Raw genomic sequence first — 27,748 nt, 5'->3', positions numbered from 1 at the left:
TAGAAGAGAGATGATAAATGTGGATTGTTTGATAGAGTGAAAATAAAGAAAGAAGAGACATAGAAAAGGTGAGACACCACATTTTTTTATTTCTTCACAAAATAGCGTAAAAATAAACAATACACTCAGCTATATATACAAATGACATTATGTGACGGCTAAAAACAATTGGAAATTGTCAGTTGTGGTGGTTTAAATGGCCGAAAACATATATCATCAAATAGATAATCAATTAAAAAAAAATCAACTATTTATAATCAAAAGAATCAATTTAGTTAAGTAAAATACATGAAATTCTTTGATATTATTTTTAATTCTAACAATAAAAAAACAAATACTCAATTTATTTTTTCTATTATTTTCCCTCTACTAAGCACACAAGTGACACAATGATTTTACTCTTTCGAAAATATTATTTTAAAATTTAAGTATACCAAATCATATTTTTTAAGAATAGCCTTCCAAATAAAAAACGCAACCCAAGGAAGAATTGTGCGATACGTGTCCCAAAATTAATTATAACCATATCCTAAACTAACAAGGAAGCGATCCAAGCCTAATAAAGGATATAGATAACCAAATAAAAAAGATAGCATAACCAATAAAGGATGTCCTAAAATAAATGTCCAGTGTGCCATTCATTTTCTACTGCTACGTTTGGAACGAGAGAAACGTAAGGGAACGGACAGAGAAGGAAAATAATTTAAATCAGTTGTTTTCTCTCATTTAGTATGTCACTGGCGTGAACGAAAACATAAAAGAAATATGTAGGGTTTACTGTTTTTTTTTTTTTTTTTTTTTTCATTTAGGAGAGTAAAAGGAACGATGGAAGATCACGTAACTCAATATTAAATTATCTTTACCACAATTAAATAAGAGGAAAAAGTTTTTTTTTTTTATCAAACAACTTGATAATATTTTTTACTCTTTTTTCTTTCATTCTTTTCCTAATTAAACAAAACATATATCTATATTCTATATGTATAAGATATGCTTCCGGTACAAGAAACCAACACAAGATGTCACCTATGAAGCACGGACACTTCAGCCTTTCGTCGTGTCCGGTGTCCGACATGCGTCCGTGTCAGTGTCCGACACCGACACGACACCCGTACTACGTTCTATATTTTGGACATTACAGGTATTCACGTGTCCGTGTCCGTGTCGTGTCCGGTGTCCGTGTCGGTGTTGGTGCTTCATAGGATGTCACCACCTCCTTCGTTAACTCGTTATAAAGCATCTCCATGTCTTCCTTTCGATTCAAAAGCAACAGCTTCCAAAACCACATTTTCAGGCTTCTTAGTAATTCCAAAAGCTTGTTGACGAGAATGGCTTCCGGTGAAAACCAGTTTCCCCGCCAGAAGCAAGACACACAGCCTGGCAAAGAGTATCTCATGAATCCACCACCCCAATACAACAGCCCCGATTACAAGCCATCAAATAAACTTCATGTATATATAACATTTAATTATTAATTACCTCCCGTTATCTATAACTACGTATTTATGCTTATTTATTTATATATATTTCCTTCAAATCTAATTTATATATTTTTTAGGGAAAGGTAGCTGTAGTAACTGGGGGTGACTCTGGAATTGGACGAGCAGTGTGCAACTTGTTTTCATTAGAGGGTGCTACTGTTATTTTCACCTACGTTAAGGGGCAGGAGGAGATAGATGCAAGGGACACGCTTGAGATTATAAGAAAGGCTAAGACTGAAGATGCCAAAGATCCAATGGCTGTAGCGGTTGATCATTTGGGTTATGAAGAGAATTGCAAGAGAGTGGTGGACCAGGTGGTCAACGCTTATGGCAGCATCCACATTCTGGTCAACAATGCAGCCGTGCAGTACGAGAGTGATTCACTTGAAGAGATTGATGATAAAAGACTCGAGATGGTGTTCCGAACTAATATCTTCTCCTATTTCTTCATGACTAAGTATCTCCTCTCCTTCAATTTTACATTTATTAATTCTTAAATCATAACCCCGTCTCACTTTAATTAGTTAGTCTCAGTACATCACCAATGTTGATCAATTGATTTAAATATAAGTTTCATTATACCAAACATGTTTCTAGTTTTATACTAGAACTGGGTTCACATCTCATAAATAAAGTCTTGAATTCAAAATCATATAAAGTGTAGGGTGAGAAGGGAGACTTTATTAAAAGTAACTCCCAATATTATTAATAATTGTTAATAAAGGTGGTAGATAATTCACAACCCATGAGCTATTTATTTATAATATATAGGCATGCCCTAAAGCACATGAAGGAAGGAAGCAGTATTATAAACACGACATCAGTGACTGCATACGAGGGATTCGCAAAACTAGTGGACTACAGTTCCACGAAGGGTGCCATTGTTGGGTTTACTCGTTCCCTGGCGCTTCAGCTTGTGAGCAAGGGAATAAGAGTGAACGGAGTTGCACCTGGACCCATCTGGACTCCGTTAGAGGTAGCTAGTTTGACGGTGGAAGAAATTGTTCGATTTGGTTCCGATGTGACGCCAATGAAGAGAGCTGGCCAACCTATTGAAGTTGCTCCCTCTTACGTGTTTCTTGCTAGCAACATATGCTCCTCTTATATAACGGGCCAAGTCCTCCACCCCAACGGTAACTTACATACACCACAATCACATCACACGTTTGTTCCTTGTTGGGGTTTTCTCACTCTTTCATTTTTCTTTTCTTTCAGGTGGAATCATTGTGAACACTTGATGAATGATGAAAGATAAACGATACTCGTTAATCGAAGCTAGTATATATATATTTTACGTGGTTCTTGTCTACGTAAACACTTTGTTACGGATGGCAGTTAATTAGCGAAGTACCCATGTGTATGGATGAATATTCTAGTTGAAAGCAAGCGTTTGCATTTATTGATTGCGAATAATGCATAATCCTAATAATATAAAATACTACTTTAAAGTATCCGTACATGCATTATATATACATATAAATATTTGTAAGATAGGTTTTAAGCCGAAGCAGGGAAATTTTTTGAGGTATACAAATGTACCTCTCGTGGTCGTGTCCAGCATGTCATAATCATAAGTGTAAGGATAGTGTAAAATTCAATTAATCACACGAGGGGAGGCGGGGAAAATTTGAGGAATAATCATCTAATTGGTAAGATTTTCCCATGCATTATTACAAGAATGGTTGAATTATTTAAACTTTCACCACTAGTATTGGTTTGATTATTGAGTTGGTCTAGGTATTAATTCACTGAATCGCTACTTGAATAACAAGATCACTAATTGAACCAATTAAAGTATGACAACAAACGTAAAGACGAGAGAAATCATTAAGATTTTGAAAAATATAGGCTAAAATTTTCAGATGAAAGTACTCGTAACTGGATCTTAATAAACCAAAACAATTTATTTACCTTGCTAAATGCAAAAATCTGAGAAATGTAAAAAAAAAAAAAGCTTTAATAAAATACAGGATAAAAGAGAGAGAACATTTTTTTAATTCCCGAGTAAAAATAAAATAAGTTACCACTACATCTTTAAGACTACAAGCTATTAAAATAATCAATGGATAATTTAGTTTAACTAATAAAAGTGACTTAATTGCACATTTTGCTTTCAATTTTTTTTTTACTTTTTTTTTATCTAATTTTATTCTTAATTTAACATATTTTACACTTAACTTTTAATTTTTTAAAATAAAATAAACTCAAATATATTTTATCTTCTAAAATTAAATTTAATCCTCCAAATTTAAAATTATTATTTTTAATTCTTGAAACTTACAAAATATTCTTTTTTATCCTTATACATTACAGAATCAAACATGAAATAAAAAATTCCCAAACAACTTTTGATTACTAAAATTTGATTTTCCATTTTATATTTTAAAATATACTTTTTAGGAATTAAATAAATTAGCTCACTTTACCGATGGACAAAAAAGAGTATTTTACATATTTGAGAGACTTAAAAACATCTTCAAAGACTAAAAAAATAACTCACATTTGAGAGACTAAACATATTTAAGCCCATTAAATAAAAAGCAATCTTCTCGACAATATTGCATTCCTTAAATGTGGGACAATTTTGCTTGACTGTTGTTCTTCCAAAATACAAAATGACATCAAAACAATAATAGCGCAGAAAGAATTTAACATTCAAATGAAAACACCTTGCTAATGTACTATTCAAACTAAACATAAAACAAATGAAGAAACACTTTAATTGAGAAGACAAGAAACAATACAAGTAAAAGAGATTAGTGATTTGAATCCAATAAGACTGACTTAAAAGGTTATCGAATATTTGCAGGGAAAAACATTGCAATATAATATAATAATCCATTGTCGAAAAATAATTTGATTTCCAATCCATTCTAATTTCCACGCTTAAAAGTAGGTAAAAGTCGAGAGGGAAAACGGAACATGCAGAACTTTCAACAATCTTCTTTAACAATGATGCTTAAATGCACTCAACTAAAATTGTTAAAAAGTTCAAGAAATACAATAGAAGTTCTGATATTACTTAAGCAAAATTTCAAAATGCCACAATTCTGTCTGGCATGGAAATTAAAATAAAGAAACTCCAGACATATACCACAAGAAGTTTAAAGCCTTCTACCCCTTCTACCACTCTTTCTACGAGTGCTATCCGAAGGAATGGGAGTCACATCCTCTGCAAAATCAAGAAACATTAATAAGTACTTCACAGTACATGCCATTCAAATGAAATCAATAAGAAAACAAAACTGCAATACAAAGGGGGAAAAAAACACTGACTCTTCAGAATAAACAAGGAAATAAATGCCTCAAACCAATATGCTACACACTTGAAAATATGCAGACAACACAAAAAAACATGACAAGGGGCAAATAAAGTGAAGGCAAATACCTATACGACCAATTTTCATTCCTGAACGAGCAAGGGCACGAAGAGCTGATTGAGCACCAGGACCCGGAGTTTTTGTCTTGTTCCCACCCGTGGCACGGAGCTTGATATGAAGAGCAGTAATGCCAAGTTCCTGATCCACAATAATTTGAAACAGTGCATTAAGCTTGACAGCTTCACAGAAAATTACATCCCATACTACAGTGATTTCATAGAGCATTACCAGAACAAAATCACTGAAACAGCTAAACAGAACAATTGACCAGTGATATTGGCTAACAAACAGGATGATCAAATCAGAATTCTATCAAATTCATAAAGAAGAAAGCAGCATATGTTAATAACAAAAATAACTATGTTAAAGAGAAATGGCAACTGACCTTGCATCTGGCAGCAACATCCTGAGCTGCAAGCATAGCAGCATAAGGAGATGATTCATCTCTGTCAGCCTTAACCTTCATTCCACCTGAAGTTAGAAAGCAAATACATAAGGAAACCACACAAGTTTCCTATATATCTACTAAAAAGGAAAAGACAACCAAAATTTTATCTAACGGTAATGTTAGCTTGGTGATAAGCAAATGGATCCCAAGTTCTGTGAATAGAAAAAATCAAACCACTAAGATAAAGCAAAACAAAATTTTACAAAAGGGAAAGATCAATCACTAAGCTCGCTCCATCATGGGGTATGGGGATACCTAAGTGCCAACATAAGGATCTCACAAAGAGAATATTAATTATAGATTACAGAAAAACTAACAGGGGACACTGAACAGGGGATAAGAAAAAAGGAGCATAACAAATTTTAATAAAAACATGTGAAAATTAATAAAAACTGGAAAAATGATAACATCTCTTTGGTTCTTGTAATGTGAAAATAAAGCAAAACAAATTTTTTACAACCAGGCAGGCCCAATCACAAAGCTCCATTCATCATGGGATATGGGTATACCTAAGTGCAACACAAGGATCTTATAAAGAGTATACAAATATTAACTCTAGCCCAATAAAATCCACTGAAAATGGATACGGGGTATTAGGTTATCAATATTATAACATGTGAAAATTACTAAAAACTTTAAAAAATGATAGCAGCTAAATAACAACCAACATTTAATTTTTGGCATGATAGCAAATAATTTCTGTAATGTGAAGAGAAGCAGTCATATACCAGTGATGCGGACAAGCGTTTCCCTCCCAGACAGATCAGTGACATGCTGCAATCATAAAAATCAACCACGAAATTTCAGCAATTGATAATTGAAAGTGAGAAATCAAAGAAATGCAAATACTCACAATGAAGGTATCATTAAAGGAGGCAAATATGCGAGCGACGCCAAAGACATGTTCGCCATCTCTAACAGCTGGGCCAAGAGTCACGTTTTCCTCCTTTGGCTCTCTGACCTTTCTCCTCGACTGCGCAACAACAATAAAACCATATCAGGATTGCGCTATTGCATTCCCAAACATACAAATGAGTCGGAAAATCTAGGGTTCGTGTTAAAATGGAGAAGTCTATTACGCTACTTACCATGGTTGCAATGCGATTAAAGGATTCGGAGATTGGATGAACCTTCTGCGTCGTTCAAAGCTGCTGCTGCAAACTGAAGAACTTCGGCATCGTTTATTTCGTTTTTATATCTAAGTGGGACTAGGGTTTTGCAGAGTGAAGAAATGGAATTTGCAAGGTTACCCCTCAACTTTTTTAATTTACTGAACTTATTGTCTGAACTAGGTGTTCGAGAATTAAATTGAAAAAGAAAAAACATTTCATTCAATTATTTTGATTTTATTAGTTATCATTCATTTAGTTTATAATTTTAATTGGATCTGATGTGATTTATAGCGTTTTTAATCTTATTTTTATATTTTAAGAAAATATTAACTCAAAGTTAAGATATATGATAATTATAATAAAAAATAACTTAAAATATAATTTCTTTTGTATTTCATTATATAACTAATAATAACATATTTATGCATTTTAAGTTAAATAATTAATACGAAAATATATAATTTAATATATCTTTTATAAAAATTGGTATAAGTTATATGATAATTTTATAAATACATAAGAAATTAAAATAAAATATGAGTAATATCACAAATGAATATATTATAAATATGAGTTATATGTATTGAAGTTGGACTTGGATCGAATTGATTTTTAAAATTAAATCTGAAATTCAATCTAATATAGTAAAAAAAAAAGAATTTAAGGATCTATTTGGTTGAAAGAGAGAAGAAATAGAAAAAAAAATTATATGAACTCCAATGTGGGTCCTACACTCTAGTTTAATTTGAAAATTTATATTATATTTTTTATGTTTTCTATTTCATTTTGTAAACTAAAGTTGTATTTAATTCTATTTTTAACTCTATAAATTGTTATAAAAATATTGGAATTGAATTCTATAAATTTTTTGTTTTTTATTTAATTCTATAAATTTGTATCTCATAGTATTTCTAGTCTTTAAAACTAAAAAAAAAAGACTCAAATACATATTTGAAATGTTTTAAAATTTCATTAAGTCCTTGAATTTTTTTTTCTCATATTAAGTTGTGGACTAGAGATCAAAATAAGAAAAATGGGTTAATTTTAAGACTTATTTAAGTTTTCCTTTCTTTCAAAAAAAAAAAGTTTTCCTTAATTTCAGAACTGCAATGACGAGGAATAAATCGATCATTTACTTTATTCAATAAATATTTACACCACATATTTAACATGTGATGACATTTTTTTTTTATAAAAAATGGTTAAGCACCTGATTTAATTAGTGAGAAAGTGTTGAGAGGTTGCTGAACTTGGTAGAAATGCATTTTATTTTGTTGAAATTAGTATTAGTATATGATCGGAGTGATACACAAGAGAATTAAATAAAAATAATTAAAAGTATAAAATATATAACGTGAAATGATGAGCATCCATATCCCTCGCAATCTCATGCACTGTCCCACCCTCCCTCTTTTGGTTTTAAATAACTCTGCGCAGTGCATTGAGTAGTTGGCACAAAAAGCATTCATTCATGGACACCGAAGGCAGTGAATTTTCAACTCCTCTGCTTTCCACAGACAATGGTGGCGTTGACTTCCAGGGAATAGGCAGAGTGAAGCTTCTCCAATGTCACCTACTCTTATCCTTAACACCCTTACTGCTGTTTTTGGTGGTGGTTTTGCGGTAAGTTTATTATCTTTACACATTTTGGTTCATTATGTTCATCATTGTGCTGTCACATAACAATAACAATTCATGTTGCAGATGGGATATTCATCCCCTGCTCAAACTGGAATCATGCATGATCTCCATCTCTCTCTCGCCCAGGTTTCAACCTCCAATTACAACTTACAACTTTTTTTTTAACCTCTCTTAAAATGTCTCACATTGGTAACAATAGTAGAACATTACTGGGAATACTCCTTATAAAACTTAGATGCAGTTAATTAAGTATTTTATGTGTTCTTTTCTAATTAGAATTGTAAATTTATTTCGATAATTTGCATAATAAATGTTTATGTTAAATCTCAGACATAGTCTTCTCAGATGAAACTCAAATTCTGATTAGAAAATAGAACCAAAGAAACACCTAGGAAACTGCATTAAGTTTTCTCCTAACTTTTACACCTTATTTATAGTTATTTGACAATGTTCACATCCTTATAATTAAGTTAAACTCTTTGCACTTTTGTAGTACTCAACTTTTGGTTCAATATTGACCATTGGCAATGATTGGCGCCATTGTAAGCGGTAAAATAGCAGATTATGCAGGTCGTCGAGTTGTAAGTCAAAGCCAGGCTACACTTAATTCTAATTTCAATGTTTCTGTTGTTCACCTTTGGTTATTTTGCATTCTGACGTGCAGGCAATGGGTTTCTCAGAGGTTTTCTGCATCTTGGGATCACTTATCATAGCATTCTCAAAGGTTTGCCATTAATTTCTTCCCAGATTTCTCTAGCTTGAATTGCAGGCATGTCAAGGAATTAACTATATAGTAATCCATTTGAACAAGCCTTCAAGCAAAATTACTATAGAGTTAATTTTGGGGTTAATTTCCTTAAATTTAGTCTTTTTTTTTGTAACCATGTTATTGGTACGAAGTATCTACTAGTTTTGCTGATGATTAATCTCCGTCGAAAAACTTGGTTGACCACCTTTAGTGGAGTTCTTTCCTCCTAATCATGTTTTTTTCATCCACGAGACTCAAACCTGAGACCATACTTAAGGGGATTGATTCCAGTATGACTTTGACCAATGAGTTGTTGGTTAAATTCAGTCTTTGATATCAAACATTTGGTGTTTGAAGGATGCTAGGTGGCTTTGCATTGGAAGATTGTTGATAGGATGCGGCATTAGCCTGATATCGTATGTGGTAATTGCTTTGACGTTTAATGTTATGACTGCAGTTCAAATTAATGTTATTCAGCCAATCAAGAAATACAAATTAATAGTCCCCTTTGCATATTAGGTTCCAGTCTATATAGCAGAAATAGCACCCAAGAATCTTCGAGGAGCATTTACTGAAGTTCATCAGGTAAAGCAATATATATTATATTATGATATTCTTGATATCATTTTAGGGTATCATGTTCATGCCACTTATGTTTTATACGTGTCACCTGAAGGCTTATTTTAAATGTCTATTTGGTATTGTTTTGACAGTTCATGGGTTGTTGTGGGTTTGTCATTAACTTACCTTATTGGAGCATTTTTGAATTGGAGGATTTTGGCTTTGATTGGTAACATTATTCTTTTTGTTGCTCTTCTCACAAAACAAATTTTAAAAGGGTTCCAACTTCCATGTAACTCACATCATTTTTGTCTTTATCTCAGGAACTATCCCGTGTCTTTTGCAGCTTCTGACTCTTCCCTTTATCCCTGATTCACCCAGGTGGCTGGTAAGTGAGTTGTTCATAGCTTCTGGAATTTTGTTGTTTGGGCACTACATGCATTTTGGACACAGATCATTAGATAAACATAGCACAAGTGATAAATGTAATCTTCTGCAGACTAAGGTTGGTCGCTTGAAAGAGAGTGATGTTTATCAAGAGGAAAGCATGCTGATGTTTATCAAGAGGAAAGCATGCTGATGTTTATCAAGAGGCCACTGAAATCAAAGTATATAACAAGTTTATGTTCATTAGAATGTTACACATGGGCTATTGAATCTTATGATCCTACTAGGACTCAAAAAGGAAGAAACCAAAGAATTTAATATCTATCATTTTTTACACGGTAACTTCATAACTCAGGATTATACAGAAGCCCTTCAGCAACAAACAGAAGCTAGCATTGTTGGCTTATTTCAATCGCAGTATTTAAAGACACTTCTGTGAGCATTCTAAGTTAACCCCATTCATGCCGCCTTTGTCAACCTTTTGCAGGCTCTCATGGTAATTAGTTACTTGGTTAGGTAGGAGTAGGCTTGGTGATTCTGCAATAATTTGGAGGGGTTAGTGGCTTTCTTTTCTATAGGAATTCTATATTTATCTCCGCAGGTATGTGAACTGTGAAGGTCCTTTTCTGAGCTTCTGTTGTAAAACACATTAAAAAAAACAAATGTGAGAATATTTTATTTGTATCAGATTCACAACAAAGCAAAAATTCTTCTCTATGACAGGGTTTTCAGATAGTATTGGAACGATAGCAATGGTTGCTGTTAAGGTTCTTAATTCTGTTTACACAATTTCATCATTCCTATTTACATAAGATGAATTTGATGCCACTTTTTGTGAGTGTAGCCTTCATTCCCGAGTCTTCTCTTCACACTCAGTCCCATTATTTGTGTTTATACTTTACAGATCCCATTGACAACTTTAGGAGTGCTTTTGATGGATAAATGTGGAAGGCGGCCACTTTTACTGGTAAAATGGTTGAGGGTATATATGGGATCTTTCTTGCTAGGCTTGGCAGGAATTCCGTGGGTTATAATGTCTGAGGTAGCTTTGTCCAACTATGATTGAAATCATGTAATAAAAATTGAAATATAATAATCATCAGCACGATGAATGATTATATTTTATTTTTCAGATATTTCCCATTAATGTGAAGGGCTCTGCTGGAAGCTTAGTAACCTTGGTTAACTGGTCGTGCTCTTGGATTGTTTCATATGCTTTTAACTTTCTCATGAGTTGGAGTTCAGAAGGTAAGCATACTCTTTAATCCCTGGTTACTTCTCTAAATTCCAAAAGAAGGCTAAAAATCTGGAAGGTAAAAAAAAGAAATCCAAATTTAAAGAAAGTTTATATAAAATAGGGATGAAAAATAGAAAAGGGGTCCTTATTTTTACATGGTATGAAATTGATTATTACGTTTTGTTGGGTCAGGAACTTTCTTCATATTTTCTAGCATATGTGGCCTCATTGTTCTTTTCGTTGCAAAACTAGTACCAGAGACCAAGAGCCGTACACTAGAGGAAATTCAAGCCTCTTTGAATTCTTCGTATCAAGAGATAAATTTGGAATTCCCCTTCAACAGAATTCCATACCCATACACAGTTATCTTCGCTTCCGCAAGTCAGAAGGAAAACACTACATTTATTATTGTATTTTTTTTTTCAACTTGTCTATCATCTTAACTTTACATTTCTTATTTATAATAAAATTCTACAATCTTGTTGAATATGATTTCTCAATCATTATTAATTTCATTGAAACGACAAACGTTCAAGTGCTTCTAGAATTTATATTAAGATATGAAATGACTTCCCTTTGCAGATTTAAGCGTATAAAAAAAGAGATTAGTCATTACTTTTCCTTTCGGATACCTGGGTTAAAAAAAAAATAGTAGAAATATAATTAAAAAATGTTTTAAATAATGTGGGAAAAAAATACCATTGGGAATAAATAAAGCAAGGTACGTGATGGGTTGAAAAAAATAGTCGCACACAAAAATATCACAAGTTTGTACTTCATCTGTTAATCATTCATCACATGCAAGAAAACGTATGGATATTGCTAACTTACTCCAATGTGTCTTGTTGACTTATCTCCAACGAAAAACATTCTATCAAGTATTCCAATTCTTTCCAAGCCACGAAGCAACATGTAAAACTTTCAACAATCTCTGACAATAATGCCTAAATACTCAACTAAATTCTGTTCAAAACCTCAAGAAATACAAAAGAAGTTCTGATTGAAGAAAATTTCAAAATGGCACAAATCTGTTTGTTTGACATGGAAATTAAAATATGGCAACTCCAGTCATATACCATAAGAAGCTTAAAGCCTTCTACCCCTTCTACCACTCTTTCTCCGTGTGCTATCGGAAGGAATGGGGGTCACATCCTCTGGAAAATCAAGAAACAATAATTAACATTTAGCAATAAATGCCAAATAGATGAAATCAATCAGAAAACAAAACGGGGGATATACAATGAATAAAGAAAGAAAAAACAACCATTGGGAGTAAACAAGGTAGATAAACAACACACTAATGTGAAAAAAGGACGTATGTAAACACACAATAAAAGGACAATAACAAGGCATTTGAGTAACAGGCAAAAAAAAATTGAATTATGGTTTTCTTAAAAAGGCAGATACCTATGCGACCAATTTTCATTCCTGAACGAGCAAGGGCTCGAAGAGCTGATTGAGCACCAGGACCTGGTGTTTTTGTCTTGTTTCCACCTGTGGCACGGAGCTTGATATGAAGAGCAGTTATGCCCAGTTCCTGCTCCACAATAATTTGAAACAGTGCATTAAGCTTGACAGCTTCACAGAAAATAACATCCCATACTACAGTGATTTCACAGAGCATGACCAGAACAAAATCACTGAAAAAGCTAAACAGAACAATGGATACTGGCTAACAAACAGGATAATGAAATCGGAATTTTATCAAATTCATAAAGAAAGATGCATATGGCAATAACAAAACTTAACATGGTTAACAGAAAAAATAGCTGTCAAAGAGAAGACCACTGACCTTGCATCTAGCAGCAACATCCTGCGCAGCAAGCATAGCAGCATATGGAGATGATTCATCTCTGTCAGCTTTAACCTTCATCCCGCCTGAAATTAGAAAACAAAAGGAATAAGTAAATCACAGCAGTTTTCCTATATACACTAAAAAGGAAAAGACTCGACCAAAATTTATTTAATGAAGAATGTTAGCTTGGTGATACACAAAATGGATCCCATGTTGTGTGTATATATAAAGCAAAACAAAATTTTAAAAAATGTAGGCCCAATCAGTAAGCTCCCTCCATGGGATACCTACAAGGAAGATATAAATTAAAAAGAAGCCAATACAATAAAATACATGGAAGTTAGATATTGGCAATTTCAATATCAATATCAAATATCTTATAACGTGAGAATTTACTAAAAACTGGAAGAAGAAAGCCATAGTAGCAGCTAAAAAATAATCAGCATTTTCTTTTGGAATACTAGCAAATAACTACAGTAATGTGAAGAGAAGCAATCATACCAGTGATGCGGACAAGTGTTTCCCTCCCAGACAGATCAGTGACATGCTGAAATCATAAAAATCAAACACGAAACTTCAGTAATTGATAATTGAAACTGAGAAATTAAAGAGATAAAAATAATTACAATGAAGGTGTCATTGAAGGAGGCAAAGATGCGAGCGACTCCAAAAACATGTTCACCATCTCTAACAGCTGGGCCCAGAGTCACGTTTTCCTCCTTTGGCTCTCTAACCTTTCTCCTCGACTGCACAACAACAAAACAAACTCCCTATCAGAATTACCCTCTTGCGTTCTCAAACACGCACCACTGAATCAGAAAATTATAGGGCTCGAGTGAAAAGGGAAAAGTCTATGAGATTGATTTTACGATCTACGTACCATGGTTGCAATCCGGTGAAGGCCTTCGGAGATTGGATGAACCTTCGGCGTTTAAAGGTGCTGCTGCAGAGTGAGGAATGGCGGCACCGTTTTGTTTAGTTTTTATATCTAGGTGGGATTAGGGTTTTGCAGAGTGGTGAACTGAAATTTGCAAAATTACCCCTAAGCCTTTTTTATTTACTGAAATATATATGTTCAACGACCCCTCGCGACTTCTTTTTTTTAGTACTTTTTTTTTATGTTTTTTTTTTCTCCTTCTTCTCATCTTCAAGTTATAGTATTAGAGTTGGGCTTGGGCTCACTAGTCACTAGGCACGGACTTGATCTCTAAAGTTTTTAGTAAAAAGATATTTTTAAACAAATATAATATATTTGAATTTTCGAAAAAACAATTTATTTATATTGTGAAACAATGTTATTTTTAAATATTAATAATGTGAAATGTATTTAGACTTATCATATTAAAATAGTCATTGATATGACACAAACAACGCCACGGCTACCTTAGTGTCAATGAGGCATCCACCAATGGTTACTTTATAAAATTTAATCAAATCACACACTAAGTTGAAGATTATCTCTTTTGATTCTTACAAAAAAATAATTATTTTTTAAATTATTTTGCATACAGAATTCCATGCATAAAAATAATTATTCAGAATATGGGCGTGCTTCGAATACGCAGGTCTGAAGGGAAATAACAATCAGCAAGTAACAGTATTTATTGTATTGTATGTTTTTTTTTTTTACAACATTATTTTTATTTGTCTCTCAGCTTATCTTTACATTTCTGTTTTACTTCTCATCCTATTTCGATTATTGTAACAAAGATTGTACAAATCTTATTGAATATGATTACTCAATCACTATTCATTTCATTGAAATTATAACTATAAACGTTTTAATTATTTTTAGATTTTTTTAATGTATATGAAATGTATTGTATTAACTATTTATAACAGTATAACACCATGCATGGTGTAAATGATAAATGATAAATAACCTTGTTTTAAGTATGTGGCTAGGAGTTCCATTCCAGATTTAAGTGTATGAAAAAATGTGTTAGGAGATATTAGTCCTTGGTTCTCCCTTTCGGATACCTGAGGTCACAGAAAAATTATACAATAGTAGAAATAGAATTAAAGTAATATGTTTTAATACCATTATGAAAAATGTTCCAAAAAAATGCAATGTTACATGTTGGGTTGAAAATACATAGCCGCACACGAAAACATCCTAAGTTAGCACTTGATCATTCATCACATGCAAGAAAACGTAAGAAACTGCCAAGTGCCTGGTTAGACCGCGATGTCGTTGTCCACCTTTCATGATGCCACTGCCACAGGTTGGAGCTCTTGGCCTTTTGTGCAAGCTTAGTTGTGATGACAAATCCTAAACAAAATTTATGCCAATCGTTTCAGATTACACAAAAACCATCTCACGGTACCTACAATGAATCCAACTTCAAAACAGCAAGCGCAGTATCTCAAGTCAATAAGACACATGACTTGTCTCCAACACTGTCGTCCTCACTTGTCATTTTTGGACAACACAAGGCACTACTCTTTGTAGATCCATTAACTCTGTCACACACAACCATAAAAATCTGTGTAGCTCCTGGTTCTACTTGTGGGTAATCATGGACGGTACCAAAAGCACAGAATCAAGTGAATTTTCAAGTCCTCTGCTTCCCGCAGAAGCACAAGGGTATCGTTGCAACAATGGTGTTGACTGTGAAAGAAACTTGGTCGGTACCAGCTATTCTTATTCTTACCACCCTTGTTGCTGTCTCTGGTTCTTACGTTTTCGGGTCTGCTGTACGTTCCTATTCACATGTTTTGCTTTGGCTATTTTATCATAGAAGTACTAGCAACACCTAACACACTTTCTATTATTAATTAAGGACTCTTTTAATAAGAAGTGAGAGATCCACAAAATTTTGTGATTTGCAGTAAATTTCAACTAATAATAAAGAGTGTGTTCCTAGCATTTCTGTTAATCAGGATTCTGAATTACTATTGTCACTGACTGATTTTTGCAGGTGGGATATTCATCTCCTGCTCAGACTGGAATCATGGATGATCTAAATCTTGGTGTGGCCAAGGTTTGAACTTTGAATCACTACCTTTGTCATGTATTTAACATTGAACTAATGAGAGAAGCATTTGAGGCTTTTCTATTGGCCTTATTTTATGCAGTATTCACTTTTTGGATCAATACTGACAATTGGAGCAATGATTGGAGCCATTATAAGTGGTAGAATAGCGGATTATGCAGGTCGACGAACTGTACGTTTATCCAATTTTGTGCGTTTTGAAATGAAAGTTTCCTGTCTTATTATTTCAATCTTTGGTTATGTTGCATTCTGGAATGCAGGCTATGGGCTTCTCTGAAGTATTCTGCATATTGGGATGGCTTGTCATAGCATTCTCAAAGGTTTACAACTTCTTTGACTTTGTCCCATGTTTCTCTAAGTTGCTTACATGCTAGTTGCATATAATCCTATTGACTTATGATTCCAAGCAATTTTTTTTTAAATTAATCAATTAACTTGATGAATATCAACTGAATGAAGTTTAGTAGTTGATATTTGACACTTGGTGCTTGTTTGAATTGAAGGTTGGTTGGTGGCTTTATATTGGAAGATTGTTGGTGGGATATGGGATGGGCCTTCTATCCTATGTGGTAATTGTTGTGATTCTTAGCTTCTTATGATTGCAGTTCCAAAGATATTCAGTCACTCGAAACAAATACAAATGGGTAGTTGTCTTCTCTTTAATTCCATAATAGGTACCCGTTTATATAGCTGAAATAACACCCAAGAATCTTCGAGGGGGATTCACCACAGTTCATCAGGTAAAGCAATGATGTGTTCTCTGAGTATCGTTTTATTCTCATTGCATGTACCACTTATGTTGATTTACATATTTCACGAATAGGTTTATTTTAAATCCCTATTTGGAGTTTAATTTGAAAGTTAATGATTTGTTGCGGCGTATCATTAACTTATCTTATTGGAGCATTCTTGAATTGGCGGATTTTGGCTCTAATAGTCAATGTTCTTCTTTCAGTTATTCTCCTAACAAAATGAAATTAAAAGAAAGTTGGACGTAAGCACTTTTTTTTTTTTTTATCTCAGGAATTATTCCATGTCTTGTGCAACTTTTGGGTCTATTCTTCATTCCTGAGTCTCCTAGGTGGCTGGTGAGTTGTCCATGGCTGCTGTAGGTTTATTGTTTGGGATATTTGTGTTGGTCTGTTGGATAAAATTCACACAAACAACTGAGATTTTTCATCACTTTTGTCAAATAATTGGAATTATGGTCACTGGGAAAGGAATGAATCTGTATTACAGTGCCTTAGAGGAAAGAATGCCGATATTTCTCAAGAGGCCACTGAAATTGGAGTATATATATAGTGTTTGTTCATTAGAAGGTTAACTTGTGGGTTACATCTTAGGTAGGAAGCAAAGGAAGGGGGGAGAGGGAGGAAGCTGATATATTATTGTGTTATACTTTTTTTAGGATTTTACAGAAGCCCTTCAGAAGGAAACAGAAGCTAGCATTATTGGCTTATTTCAATTGCAGTATTTGAAGTCACTTACTGTGAGCTTTCTAAGATATCCCCTTTCATGCTGCCTATCATATCCTTTGGCAGATTCTTATGGTATTTAATTACTTTGTTAGGTAGGAGTTGGTCTGATGATACTACAACAGTTTGGAGGGGTTAATGACATTGCTTTTTGTGCAAGTTCTATATTCATCTCTGCTGGTACATGCAGATTTTTTTAATGCTTCTAAGTTCTAACATATGACGCATAAGGAAGATGACTACAAGAATGTTAAATTTATAAAACGATTGTCTTAGAGGCAAAAAATTCTTATCCATCACAGGGTTTTCGGGAAGTATTGGAATGATAGCAATGGTTGCTGTTCAGGTTTTACATTCTCTTCATACTAATTTATTTGTTTCTGTCTTCTTGATGTTGTACAAAATGAGATAGATGCCACTTTCTTGGTGAGTCTTGTCTTCACTTCTATTCAGTCATTTCTGTCTTTATAGATCCCAATGACAGCTTTGGGAGTACTTTTGATGGATAAATCTGGGAGACGACCACTTCTGCTGGTAAAAAGGTTAAGCTTTTGTTTCTTCTGTCTTGTGCTGGTCAGTAAAATTTGAATCCGAAATGTTCACTTTATGCAGTTCTCTGCGTCGGGAAAATGGATGCTTCCTTGCAGCCCTATCATTCACCTTACAGGTTCTTTGCATAACAAAATCTGCTCTACTTTGTTGTTTTTTTCACATTAGTTATTTCTAAATAACCAATTCATTGAGCTTGCCTTATGTAGGACCTACATAAATGGAAGGAAGGAAGTTCCATTCTCACGCTTGTTGGTGTATTGGTAACGATTTTGCAATGGCAATGCTTATCCAATAATGCACCATTATTTGAATCCTGGACTGAAGTGTGCAATCTCATGCCTTTAATTGGATTAAAACAAAACATAAATTCAAATTCATTACTTGGTCGTATGACTTTGAAAGAGGGATGATAAATTATTACCTCTTTTCTGCACCAATTGCCTAGTTAATAATAAGATCACAGAAGATCAAGTAATTCTAGAATAGACAAGGAACTTCTTAAATTCTTGCTAGAACATTTACTTTTATGAGATAGATTTGGTTTTCGGATTTGCATGTTCCTGTAAAGTTAAAAGGTTTATGATAATATTTTATTGCATTCAAACCAATTTACATAGCACTTAAGATAAGGATAAAATTTATATCTAGTTCTTTAGTTATTTGCTGTCAAATACTCGAATCAAATAATGGCATTTATTTTTTAATTATCATTATATTTCTAATGAAGAATATTTATAATATTGAATTATGCACATATCACGGTTTGATTTGAGAACTAATTTCACCAGTTAATTTTTGTAATGATCAGGCATATACAGGATCATTCTTGCTTGGCATGGGGGGAATCCCCTTGGTTATAATGTCTGAGGTAGTTTCTGAACATATGTATGAAATAAAAATTGGATAATAAGAAGTCCTCGGTTTGACTGAATTATCCTTTTTTTTTTTGCCCCCAGATTTTTCCCATTAATGTGAAGGGCTCGGCTGGAAGTCTTGTGAATTTGGCTAGCTGGTTGTGTTCTTGGATTGTATCATACGCTTTTAACTTCCTCATGAGTTGGAGTTCAGCGGGTAGGTTCACATTTACTCTCAATTCCTTGTGAGAATACTTACTCCTCCCTCAAAAAAGAAAGCAAAAAGGTTTAAAAAAATTGAACAAAACAAAAAATTCATATTATGTTTGGCCAGGAACTTTCTTCATATTCTCCATCATATGTGGCTTCACCATTCTATTCGTGGCAAAACTAGTACCAGAGACAAGGGAGAACTCTAGAAGAAGTTCAAGCATATATCTCTGAATCCATATTCAACAAAGACATGAATTTGGCATGACCCAGTAGCAAAATTGCATGCATAATTAATCCAGAAACAATTTCCTAAGTGCCAGATTATAGATTATGAATTAAATTAAAGATTTTATGAAACAAGCTTGATCACGTTTATGATGCAAAGAATTTGTGTTTGGTTGAACCTGTGCTCCTAGATTTGATCATTATGGTCCCTCTCCCTCATTCAAGAGCATTTCAATATCAGTTCCATGATGTACTTAAAACTTGCTACTACAAATAAATTAAATTGGAAGGGGAAGTTTGAACAATTCATATTGATTAAAAACTAAATTGCCAAAAATAAAAAAATTGCTTGAGAGGGATGAATTTTGTCACGAGAGGAATACATGTGTTCAATGCGCTAGTTGGCACTTCCTTTACAAGTTACAAGACAGTAGTCACGTGAAGAAGTACATCCTTTTTTAAAGCTTTCCATGATTCCTCTCAAAACCATTCTTTATAGTATTCACGACATGCAGATCTTAATTCCAGCACAATCCCAATAAAAGGCATTGCAGAATAATTATAAAGGCAAAATTATAATTTAATCATTTAAGTCATTGTCATGTCATTTTCTGTTATATACATCGGATGAACATATCATGTTATATCATTTATGAAGGACTCGGCTAATTGTGATTAGTGAACAACTTTATAAACATTGCCTCATAAACTATTTTGTTTTTTAAAAAAGAACTGGGCTGGAAAATGGAAATGATTGTAATGCATAAAGACTATAAATTTAATCAAAATTTAATTTAATAAATATATAAAACACTATTCTCGTAGCATATTTTTGGGTAGCAATAATATAACTTTTCCGTTCCCCGTGCAAAAGTAAAACTAATCAATTAGAATTACCTCCTAGTTTATCGATTCCGCTGAAGTGGGAGAAAGAAAAACGTGTGCAAACTCCCAAGGCCTCTCTGTGTGACTGTGTCTTGGAAGAGGAAAGCTTAACCGAAGTGTACCTCATCCACTAATTTCTAAAATTAAACTGTGGTCAACTTTGGAAATCAGTTCCCCCCTATTTTTGTTAAGGATGGTCAAAGAGTGACACGAGAATATCCAAAATAAAAAAAATTCCATTTTCATTTTTGTTTTAACGCCTGGTCAAATTTCTGAGACAGCTAGATCTCTTGCATCTTCGCCTAAAACGTGTAGATAATCAAAATAGGGAAAAAATCCCCACTAAAACCAACGTTTATCTATTTCATAACAAGTGGTCAACGCATAATTAATATGATGATCCTGAAATTGTAGTGTATTGAGTCATGCCACCGTAGATAAGAAAGAGAAACAGATAAAAGGCTATTTGAGCGGGGTCCAGCGTGGGACCCGGCACCGTTTGCTCCATGAGGGAGTCCAGCTCATAGTCTCAAAGCCTTCGTTTTTGTTTCGTTGGCACTCTCACACTTGCACCCCAATACCCATACCTTCCCTTTTATTAATACCTTCCTCTTCTTCTTCTCTTCTTTCCATTCACACAACATAGAATATTATTATTATTATTATTATGTCATGACAAACCCAACAACCATCTTCTCCTTAGTCCTCCCCGCCATGATCAAATTGTTCAAGAGGAACACAAACACTGACACGTGTCATCACCACCGTTACCGCCACCCCGTTTTGGGCCTGGGCCTGGCCACAAGGGAGGCCCACAGGCCTCCTAATGTTCTGGAATCCGCTATGTTGAGGCCCACGGCTCCTCCACCGAGCGAGAAGAGAGTAATTATTGGATCCGTGGACGACGTCGTTACGGGGCTGGCGTCTTGCACCGAGAGTCTAGGGTTTGAAAGCTCCGACGAAATTCACAACAACAACGATAATTGCTGCGACGAGAAAGAGAATTGCGACGATGAGATTTGGCGGAGGAGGACCATGAAGGCGGAGGGGAGAGGGAAGGTGCGGTCGTTTCCGCCGCCGCTGTCGTCCTTGAACCGAAACGGTAAACCGAGTTTTTATCTCCGGCCTGTGAGGAAAGACGGGAGGTTAGAGTTGACAGAAGTGAGAATACAGCGATCGGAGATTCTGCATGCTTCGAGGCATAACGGACGCTTGACATTGCGCCTGGTGCCAGATCTAGAAGAGGAAGAAGAAGAAGAAGAAGAAGAAGAGAGGGTTGAGGAGTGGAGGCTGCGTGGTGTGGGAGGGAGTGAAGGGTTAAGGAGGTGTCACGAAATGGTGAAGCAACATCACCATCATAATGTTCATGGAAACCTGCGAATGTGTGGAATCAGCATTGTGTGAGGGAGGGACACGTGGCGGGCAGGTTTTGAACGGAAAGGGACATGCATGAATGATTTCAACGTTGGAAAATTGTTCCTTCTCTGACGTTGGTGTTTGTCTGTGTCGTACTACGTGTGAAACTAATGTGAACTGTTGCGCTGCCAAATGCTAATTTTGGCATAACATAAACAAAGGTTGGATGCTGAACTGCACCCACCGTGCATGCGGTGTTGTTTCCTTGCGGGAAAACGACAATAAACTCATGTAATTATTTAACTGCGTTTTTGTTTTCTTAAGCAGTATGTGTGAATAGAGAGAGAGAGAGAGGGAGGATGTCCGGATGTGAAGAATCGAGACATTTGTATTTACCAAATTTTGAAGTTTTATTTTATGTTATAGATCAAGAACATATATATACTACGTGCATTTTAATTTATTAAATTTTTAAGATTATTGAAACAAGCTAAAGTTCTCTTGATACTTGTGTTATTAAAATCGTGGTTTTCCCCTTTTGACCTATTTTCTTCATGTTCAAAAACACTCTCTCCATTTGCAAATCTTTCTTCCTTTTCACAAATCATTTCTCCTTCATTTGCAACTGCTATCTTGGGATGACGACGCATGTGAACTTAAGGGTGTCCTCTTCTCTAATTTGCAAACTCACAATCTTTACCTCTCGATCCTCTAAGTCTAATCTACATTTTCTCATAATCTTACTCTCAGTCTCTACAATTTGAATTGATTATTTATTTTTTCATCTCCGATTTAGATTGTTCTTTGATTTTCACTAATTTGCATTGTTCACTCACAATTGTATGTTGGACTGTTCTCTATTTTACGAGTTGAAGAAAAATGGATTCAATTGGAGGAAGTGGAACTGAAGGTGCAATGAGTGGAGCAAATGGACCGCTGCCTAAAATTCACAAAAATGATTCATGTGGCATGGAAACACCGTGTTTCAGTTGTCGGGTATACAAGAAAAATTAAATGCAAATACTGTGAGAGGATGTTCACAAGAAAAGGGTTTATTATATTGTTTGAAGCAAAATTTGGCCGGAACAACCAAAGATGTCGGAGCTTGCGGCTTGTCCCTAAAGATGTTCAAAAAGAAATGTTGGATATTGTTTCATCTTTGCATGAAAAGCTCATAAAAAAAAATCAAATGAGTATAAAGGATCTTTGTGTAGTCATTTTGACAAAAAAGCAAAAAAGAATTACTGATCTATTACTCAAACTGGGCTTACGTCACAATGCATGAAGTGCAAAAATTAAAAAAAGAACCTTTGTGGTTTTTAAGCAAAACCGTCGACAGCAGGGTTCGAACCTGCGCGGGCGAAGCCCAACAGATTTCAAGTCTGTCTCCTTAACCACTCGGACATATCGACTTTGTCATTTAATTTGCATTCTGTCATTAATCAAAGTTAAAAATTAGTTTAGTCCAATGTATGCCTTCAGCCTTGCCATTGAAAATCTGAATCCTGCTATTGACAGCTGTTCATTGTCTTCATATAGTTAGTGGCATAAATTTACAAAAAGTAAGTAATTGCTTTTGTTTTTTTACGTCAAGTAAGTAATTGTTTTATATGATCTCTTTCTTGTTCACGGTTCTATAATTAAGTATGCTTTTCCTTTTTTTTATAGTAAGAGTTCATTTTAGAAAGTAAAAATAAATAATTATAATTAATAATTGAGATATTACCAGAAAAGTAATAGTTGATATTTAAACATAAATATACTTTACAAAATTAATAATTGATATATATATAATCATAATTTTAATTATTAATTTTTTATTAATGATTTTTTTTAGTAGTATTAGCTTGTGCAAGCATTGCTTATGAATTTTTCTTTGTATTTAAGGGTGATTATCTCTTGAAAGTTTGATATGAGAGATATAGGTAGAGGTATCTGGGTATGATTGTCAAAAGTGAGTTTTCTTGAGCATAAAATGTTTGTAATTGTATTTTCAAATACACTAGGGTGTGTGATTTTAGGAATTAAATAGTTAACAGTGTTTACAGACTTCGTCTTGAAGTTTGGTTACCAAGGTGAATTTTCTATAATGTAAAAGACTTGTTGTTCTATAGATATTTTGATAAAATGGAGAATTTTGAATGCGATTTGAAGAATAGATATATTTCTATACTTATTGAGTAGGAGTGTGAATCAAAGAAAGATAATAGTAAGAAATTTATAACATGTAAAGATAATATTAAGGAATTTATAACATGTAAAAGATAATATTAAGGAATTTATAATATTCACGCACCTTATAATAATCTTTACATTTTATTTTAATTTAAACTTTTTTCTTTTATTTTTATCATTTTTATTTTCATCCTCTAAATCAAACAAGACATTAAAATTTGGATTTCTCTTTTTTTTTTTTATAGAAATTACTTTTCACTATTAAGCTTAGCAGTGCAAAAATGTTTTTCTTTAAATAAAAAAACTCAATTCAAACCCCTCTTGTATTATTAGTTTCCCCAACGAGGTTTTATTAAGGTTAGCTAATATATGTAAATGCAAAAAAGAAAATAATAAAAATTATTTTGATTGTATATAAAAAAAGAAATCTCAAATTTAGACTTGGATTTTCTTTCTGGCTACATACACTGCGTTCTTACATAGTTGCCGACAGATATTAAATAAAATAAATTATACTAATTATCTTAACAGTTTTGTGAAATTACATAAATTTTCCTTATTTTATGTATTCTTATACTAACTCTCTTTAATTTCTGAAAATATATATGGCATTTCTTATATATTATCCCCCTTAATTATTTGATAACCATTATACTGTGTTTTTCTATAAGAAATGTTAAAAAAAGTATATGAAGTTCGTGTAATTTCACAAAATTTCAAATAGTGTAATTTACACATTTAAATATGAAGTAATTATATCCATTTGATTTGATGTGCTTGCAATTGAAGTTGTGGTATGGAAATTTAATAGTAAATAGATAAGTAAATCTTTATTTTACCTGTTCAAATTGTAAACGGTCTATGTATAGTCCCTAATCGTACAAAACTGTCAAAAAGATTTTTTTTTTTAATCTTCTTACTTTTGTTAAAATTATTTCACTATGAATAATATCAAGTTAAAATGATATTTTGCAAAATTTTCAATTGCAAAGTTAACAATTAAAATGTTCGATCCTCAACAAGAACTATTGAAAGGATTTACTTTTAAAAATATTTTTATAGAAAATGTTGAAATTTATAAACATTTAAAAATCGCAACCAAAAAATAAAATATGACCCACGCAATTCCTCCATTTAAGGTGAGCTACAATTACCATATTGGCAGTAGTTCATGGAAAATTTTACTTTCCCATAGCATTCTTTTATTCACCATTTGAGTCCTTGAAGTGCCTCTTAATAATTGTCTCCATGGTTGAACGTCTGGAATTCTAATTGGTGTTACACTAAGGGAAAACCTCATTTTAAATGTACCATTACCGAAATTAGCAGAAACCTTGTTATTTATGATATTAACCTCAATTTCCACTGGGAAAATATTGCAAAAATTATCTTCAAATATTACTGTTTTACCCAGAACTTGAAAATTGCCACGAAGTACTATTTGTATAATTTCGAAAGTGATAGCTGCAGAACTAAAAATCTTAATTTTGACAAAATATGTTTAAACTGTATAATTCATAAAAAAAAATAAAAAGCAAGCGCTATTAGAATTACAATTTACAAGATAGAGGAAGGCAAATTAGCGTCCGGGCGGATCCACTTATGCCATCTTTGCAAGGTGTAATGACTAATGGCATTTGGTCATTTACATTAGCTTTAGGATGAAAAGTGGCGTTATAACAGTTAATGTTGAACACGTTAGGATACAATCTTTGAGGGATATTCCACCAACAAAAATTCGACGGTTAATATCAATCCATTATCTTCTTCACGCGCCAATAAACCACCAGCACAGCTCGCATCTTCTCTGCCTTCATAACCCATCACAACAATCATCAAACCCGTAATTAATAATAATCACAGTCTGTGGCGTCAATAAGCCGCCACAAATATTAATCCTTTCAAAAATACTTTATTCATGTATTTTTTTTTATGATTTTTAATCTAAAAAAAATATAATAATATAAAATCAATATCAAGTTATTACTTAAGGGACGTTGAAGTTAAAGGACGTTGATCATTGTTGAAAAATTTAGAGACTAAAACCATAATTCACAAAAATTTAAGGATGAAAAACATAATTTACTTTCAATTAAAAAATATGTACTCTTCAACGGCTATTTTTTACTTTTTTACTTCATTGTATTAATTATTATTTTGTTGTTTGTTATTTAACATTTATTATTATATACACCAAAAAATATTTATTATCTAAATATAATATATTGGATGCTTTATTTTATTTGAGTCTTTTAAATAGATGATGGGCCACATTATGCGCAATTGCTACATTTGCTAAACTTGATTGTTATTGGAAATTATTATTACTACTACCAATAGTGTCATTGACACTACCAACTTTTGTGATTTTTTTTTTTGTCCGCTCACCAAATCCTTACACCCTCTCCCCTTCCTTTTAGACTCCTTAGTCCCCCAATCGCACTATCTTGTTGTTCAACCCCACCCTCTTCCACCATCGCGCACGACCCTATTCTCCATTACATCGACTTAAAGGTTGTAGATCTGGCTCCCTTTGTGATTCTGTTGATTAGATCTATGCCTCGTGGCCCTCATGGCCAATGTTTGTGTTTGTTTATTTGAATTGCCACCAAGGTTGATGTATGTTGTCCTGCATTGGCCTTTGTGTGTGTGTGTGTGTGTGTGATAATATGAGACGAGGGAGAATGAGCATATAGGGTAATGGGAGGAGGAACGAGGAGAGGAAGGATTCAAAGAGGGAGAGGGACGAATGGAAATACGATTTCATTGATAAAATTACAAATGGAATCGTATTTTCGTTGCACACATGGTGATGCAACAAAAACATGATTTTGTTGTACAATCTACAACAAAATCGTATTTTCATTTTTTTTCACCCTCTATTTGTGCAAGAGAAATATGATTTCATTGTACAAGTGTGCAAAGAAATCATGTTTCAGTCAAGAATGGTAATTTTGGAATAACATGAAAAGACACCCACGTGTGTAAAGCCATTAGCAATTTCGGTAGTGGCAATAACAACTCCCTTAATTGTTTGGGTTGAAATAGGTATGGGCCATATTAATAGAAATAAAGGATGAGCCATTTTAGGTTGGATATATGGCATTTATATTGTGCGCCTCTCATTTAGCATCCTACACCTCCCAAAAAACTCCAATGGACAAAAATACCTTTTTACTAGGCACCCATATTCTAGAACGACTGTCCTGGAATAAGATACTTTTCTGCAATAGCTATTCCTAGAAAATAGTTTTTTCGTATTCTAGAGTACCTATTCCGAAGTAAGTTTCCGAAGAGCTTGTTCTATTTCGAAATATGAAGAGCTATATTCCAAAATAGCTATTCCGAAAGAGTATCCTATTTCAGAATATTCATTCCAAAATAGGATACATTTTCATAATAACTATTCACGAATATAGTTTTTCCTATTCCAGAACAACTATCTTAGAATGTAGGTTTTCATTTTTCAAAAATAGTTGTTTTGGAATAGGTAAGACCCTCTTTTTCTTCTTCAAACTCGAACTTGTGCAGCTAAGCCGTCGTGCCAATGTGTGTCATGTCTGCACCTTTGCGCACCACCTTCTCACCAAGCCCAGCCACCACAATCATTGTTGTAACATAGTTTCCAGGACCCCTCTTTTCCTTCATTATCGTCCCTCTCCTAACTTTGTTCTCAACAAGCCCAACCACCACCATCAATAACCACAACATTATTGCCAAGAAGACGACAACGACATCACGCTCGTATTGGATGGTAAAAGAGGACAATGACACAAGAATTGGATACTTGCACCATGGGTGGTGCCGCATTTGTATTGCATAAGAGAAGGTGCTTGGATGACACATAGAAGATGGAGAAGAGGTGTTAGGGCTAAGGATACTTTTGACCATTGAGATTTTTTGAGGAAGTGTATGATTCATATTGGGAGGTGCAAGATACAAATGTCTTAAATATATATGTGGATACATTTTGATGTTTATTTTGTTGGCATGTGTTTCTGTAATACCTAGCAACAAAAGTTGTTGTTGAATCTTAGTAATAACTTGATATAGATTTAAGTTCATCTTCCTCATTTTTTTTTTCATGTTTTTAATGGTGAAAAGCAATGTTTTAAAAATTAGACACTTGTCAACTCAATGGAGGTACTAAATTGATCAGTTATTAGATGAACTATTGAGTTAGTAGTTGAATCCCATGAATCAATATAAGTAACATAATATAGAAGT

General features: G+C 33.6%; 3 protein-coding genes, 1 non-coding gene and 2 pseudogenes across 4 annotated transcripts; 3 read left to right on the top strand and 3 right to left on the bottom strand.

Annotated features, from left to right (window-relative positions):
- The first annotated feature begins 475 nt into the window (after nucleotides 1-475).
- LOC100816613 (NADPH-dependent aldehyde reductase 1, chloroplastic) lies at nucleotides 476-3,060 on the top strand. Its single transcript, XM_003553691.5, has 4 exons — nucleotides 476-1,451; nucleotides 1,559-1,938; nucleotides 2,253-2,614; nucleotides 2,697-3,060. Exons 1-4 carry the CDS (start codon nucleotides 1,245-1,247, stop codon nucleotides 2,717-2,719), a joined length of 972 nt encoding a protein of 323 aa, XP_003553739.2. The 5' UTR covers nucleotides 476-1,244; the 3' UTR covers nucleotides 2,720-3,060.
- A 1,366-nt stretch (nucleotides 3,061-4,426) lies between these two features.
- On the bottom strand, nucleotides 4,427-6,551 carry LOC100785807 (40S ribosomal protein S14). The gene is made up of 6 exons (XM_003554623.5): nucleotides 6,398-6,551; nucleotides 6,163-6,282; nucleotides 6,038-6,083; nucleotides 5,247-5,332; nucleotides 4,870-4,999; nucleotides 4,427-4,653 (listed from the first exon to the last, which is right to left on the bottom strand). Exons 1-6 carry the CDS (start codon nucleotides 6,398-6,400, stop codon nucleotides 4,586-4,588), a joined length of 453 nt encoding a protein of 150 aa, XP_003554671.1. The 5' UTR covers nucleotides 6,401-6,551; the 3' UTR covers nucleotides 4,427-4,585.
- Nucleotides 6,552-7,885: 1,334 nt separating this feature from the next.
- LOC100816090 (sugar transporter ERD6-like 5) lies at nucleotides 7,886-11,482 on the top strand (annotated as a pseudogene).
- Nucleotides 11,483-11,822: 340 nt separating this feature from the next.
- LOC100786325 (40S ribosomal protein S14) lies at nucleotides 11,823-13,910 on the bottom strand. Its single transcript, XM_003554624.5, has 6 exons — nucleotides 13,671-13,910; nucleotides 13,417-13,536; nucleotides 13,292-13,337; nucleotides 12,788-12,873; nucleotides 12,403-12,532; nucleotides 11,823-12,149 (listed from the first exon to the last, which is right to left on the bottom strand). Exons 1-6 carry the CDS (start codon nucleotides 13,671-13,673, stop codon nucleotides 12,082-12,084), a joined length of 453 nt encoding a protein of 150 aa, XP_003554672.1. The 5' UTR covers nucleotides 13,674-13,910; the 3' UTR covers nucleotides 11,823-12,081.
- Nucleotides 13,911-14,922: 1,012 nt separating this feature from the next.
- Nucleotides 14,923-19,410, top strand: LOC100815556 (sugar transporter ERD6-like 5; annotated as a pseudogene).
- Nucleotides 19,411-22,676: 3,266 nt separating this feature from the next.
- On the bottom strand, nucleotides 22,677-22,758 carry TRNAS-UGA (transfer RNA serine (anticodon UGA)). Its single transcript has one exon. It is a non-coding gene; the product is annotated as a tRNA-Ser (tRNA).
- Nucleotides 22,759-27,748: the final 4,990 nt, after the last annotated feature.

This window comes from Glycine max, chromosome 19 (genome assembly GCF_000004515.6).
Source record: "Glycine max cultivar Williams 82 chromosome 19, Glycine_max_v4.0, whole genome shotgun sequence".
NCBI lineage: Eukaryota > Viridiplantae > Streptophyta > Magnoliopsida > Fabales > Fabaceae > Glycine > Glycine max.
The sequence above is the reverse complement of the archived record's forward strand: the minus strand, read 5'-3'. Positions and strand labels throughout refer to the sequence as shown.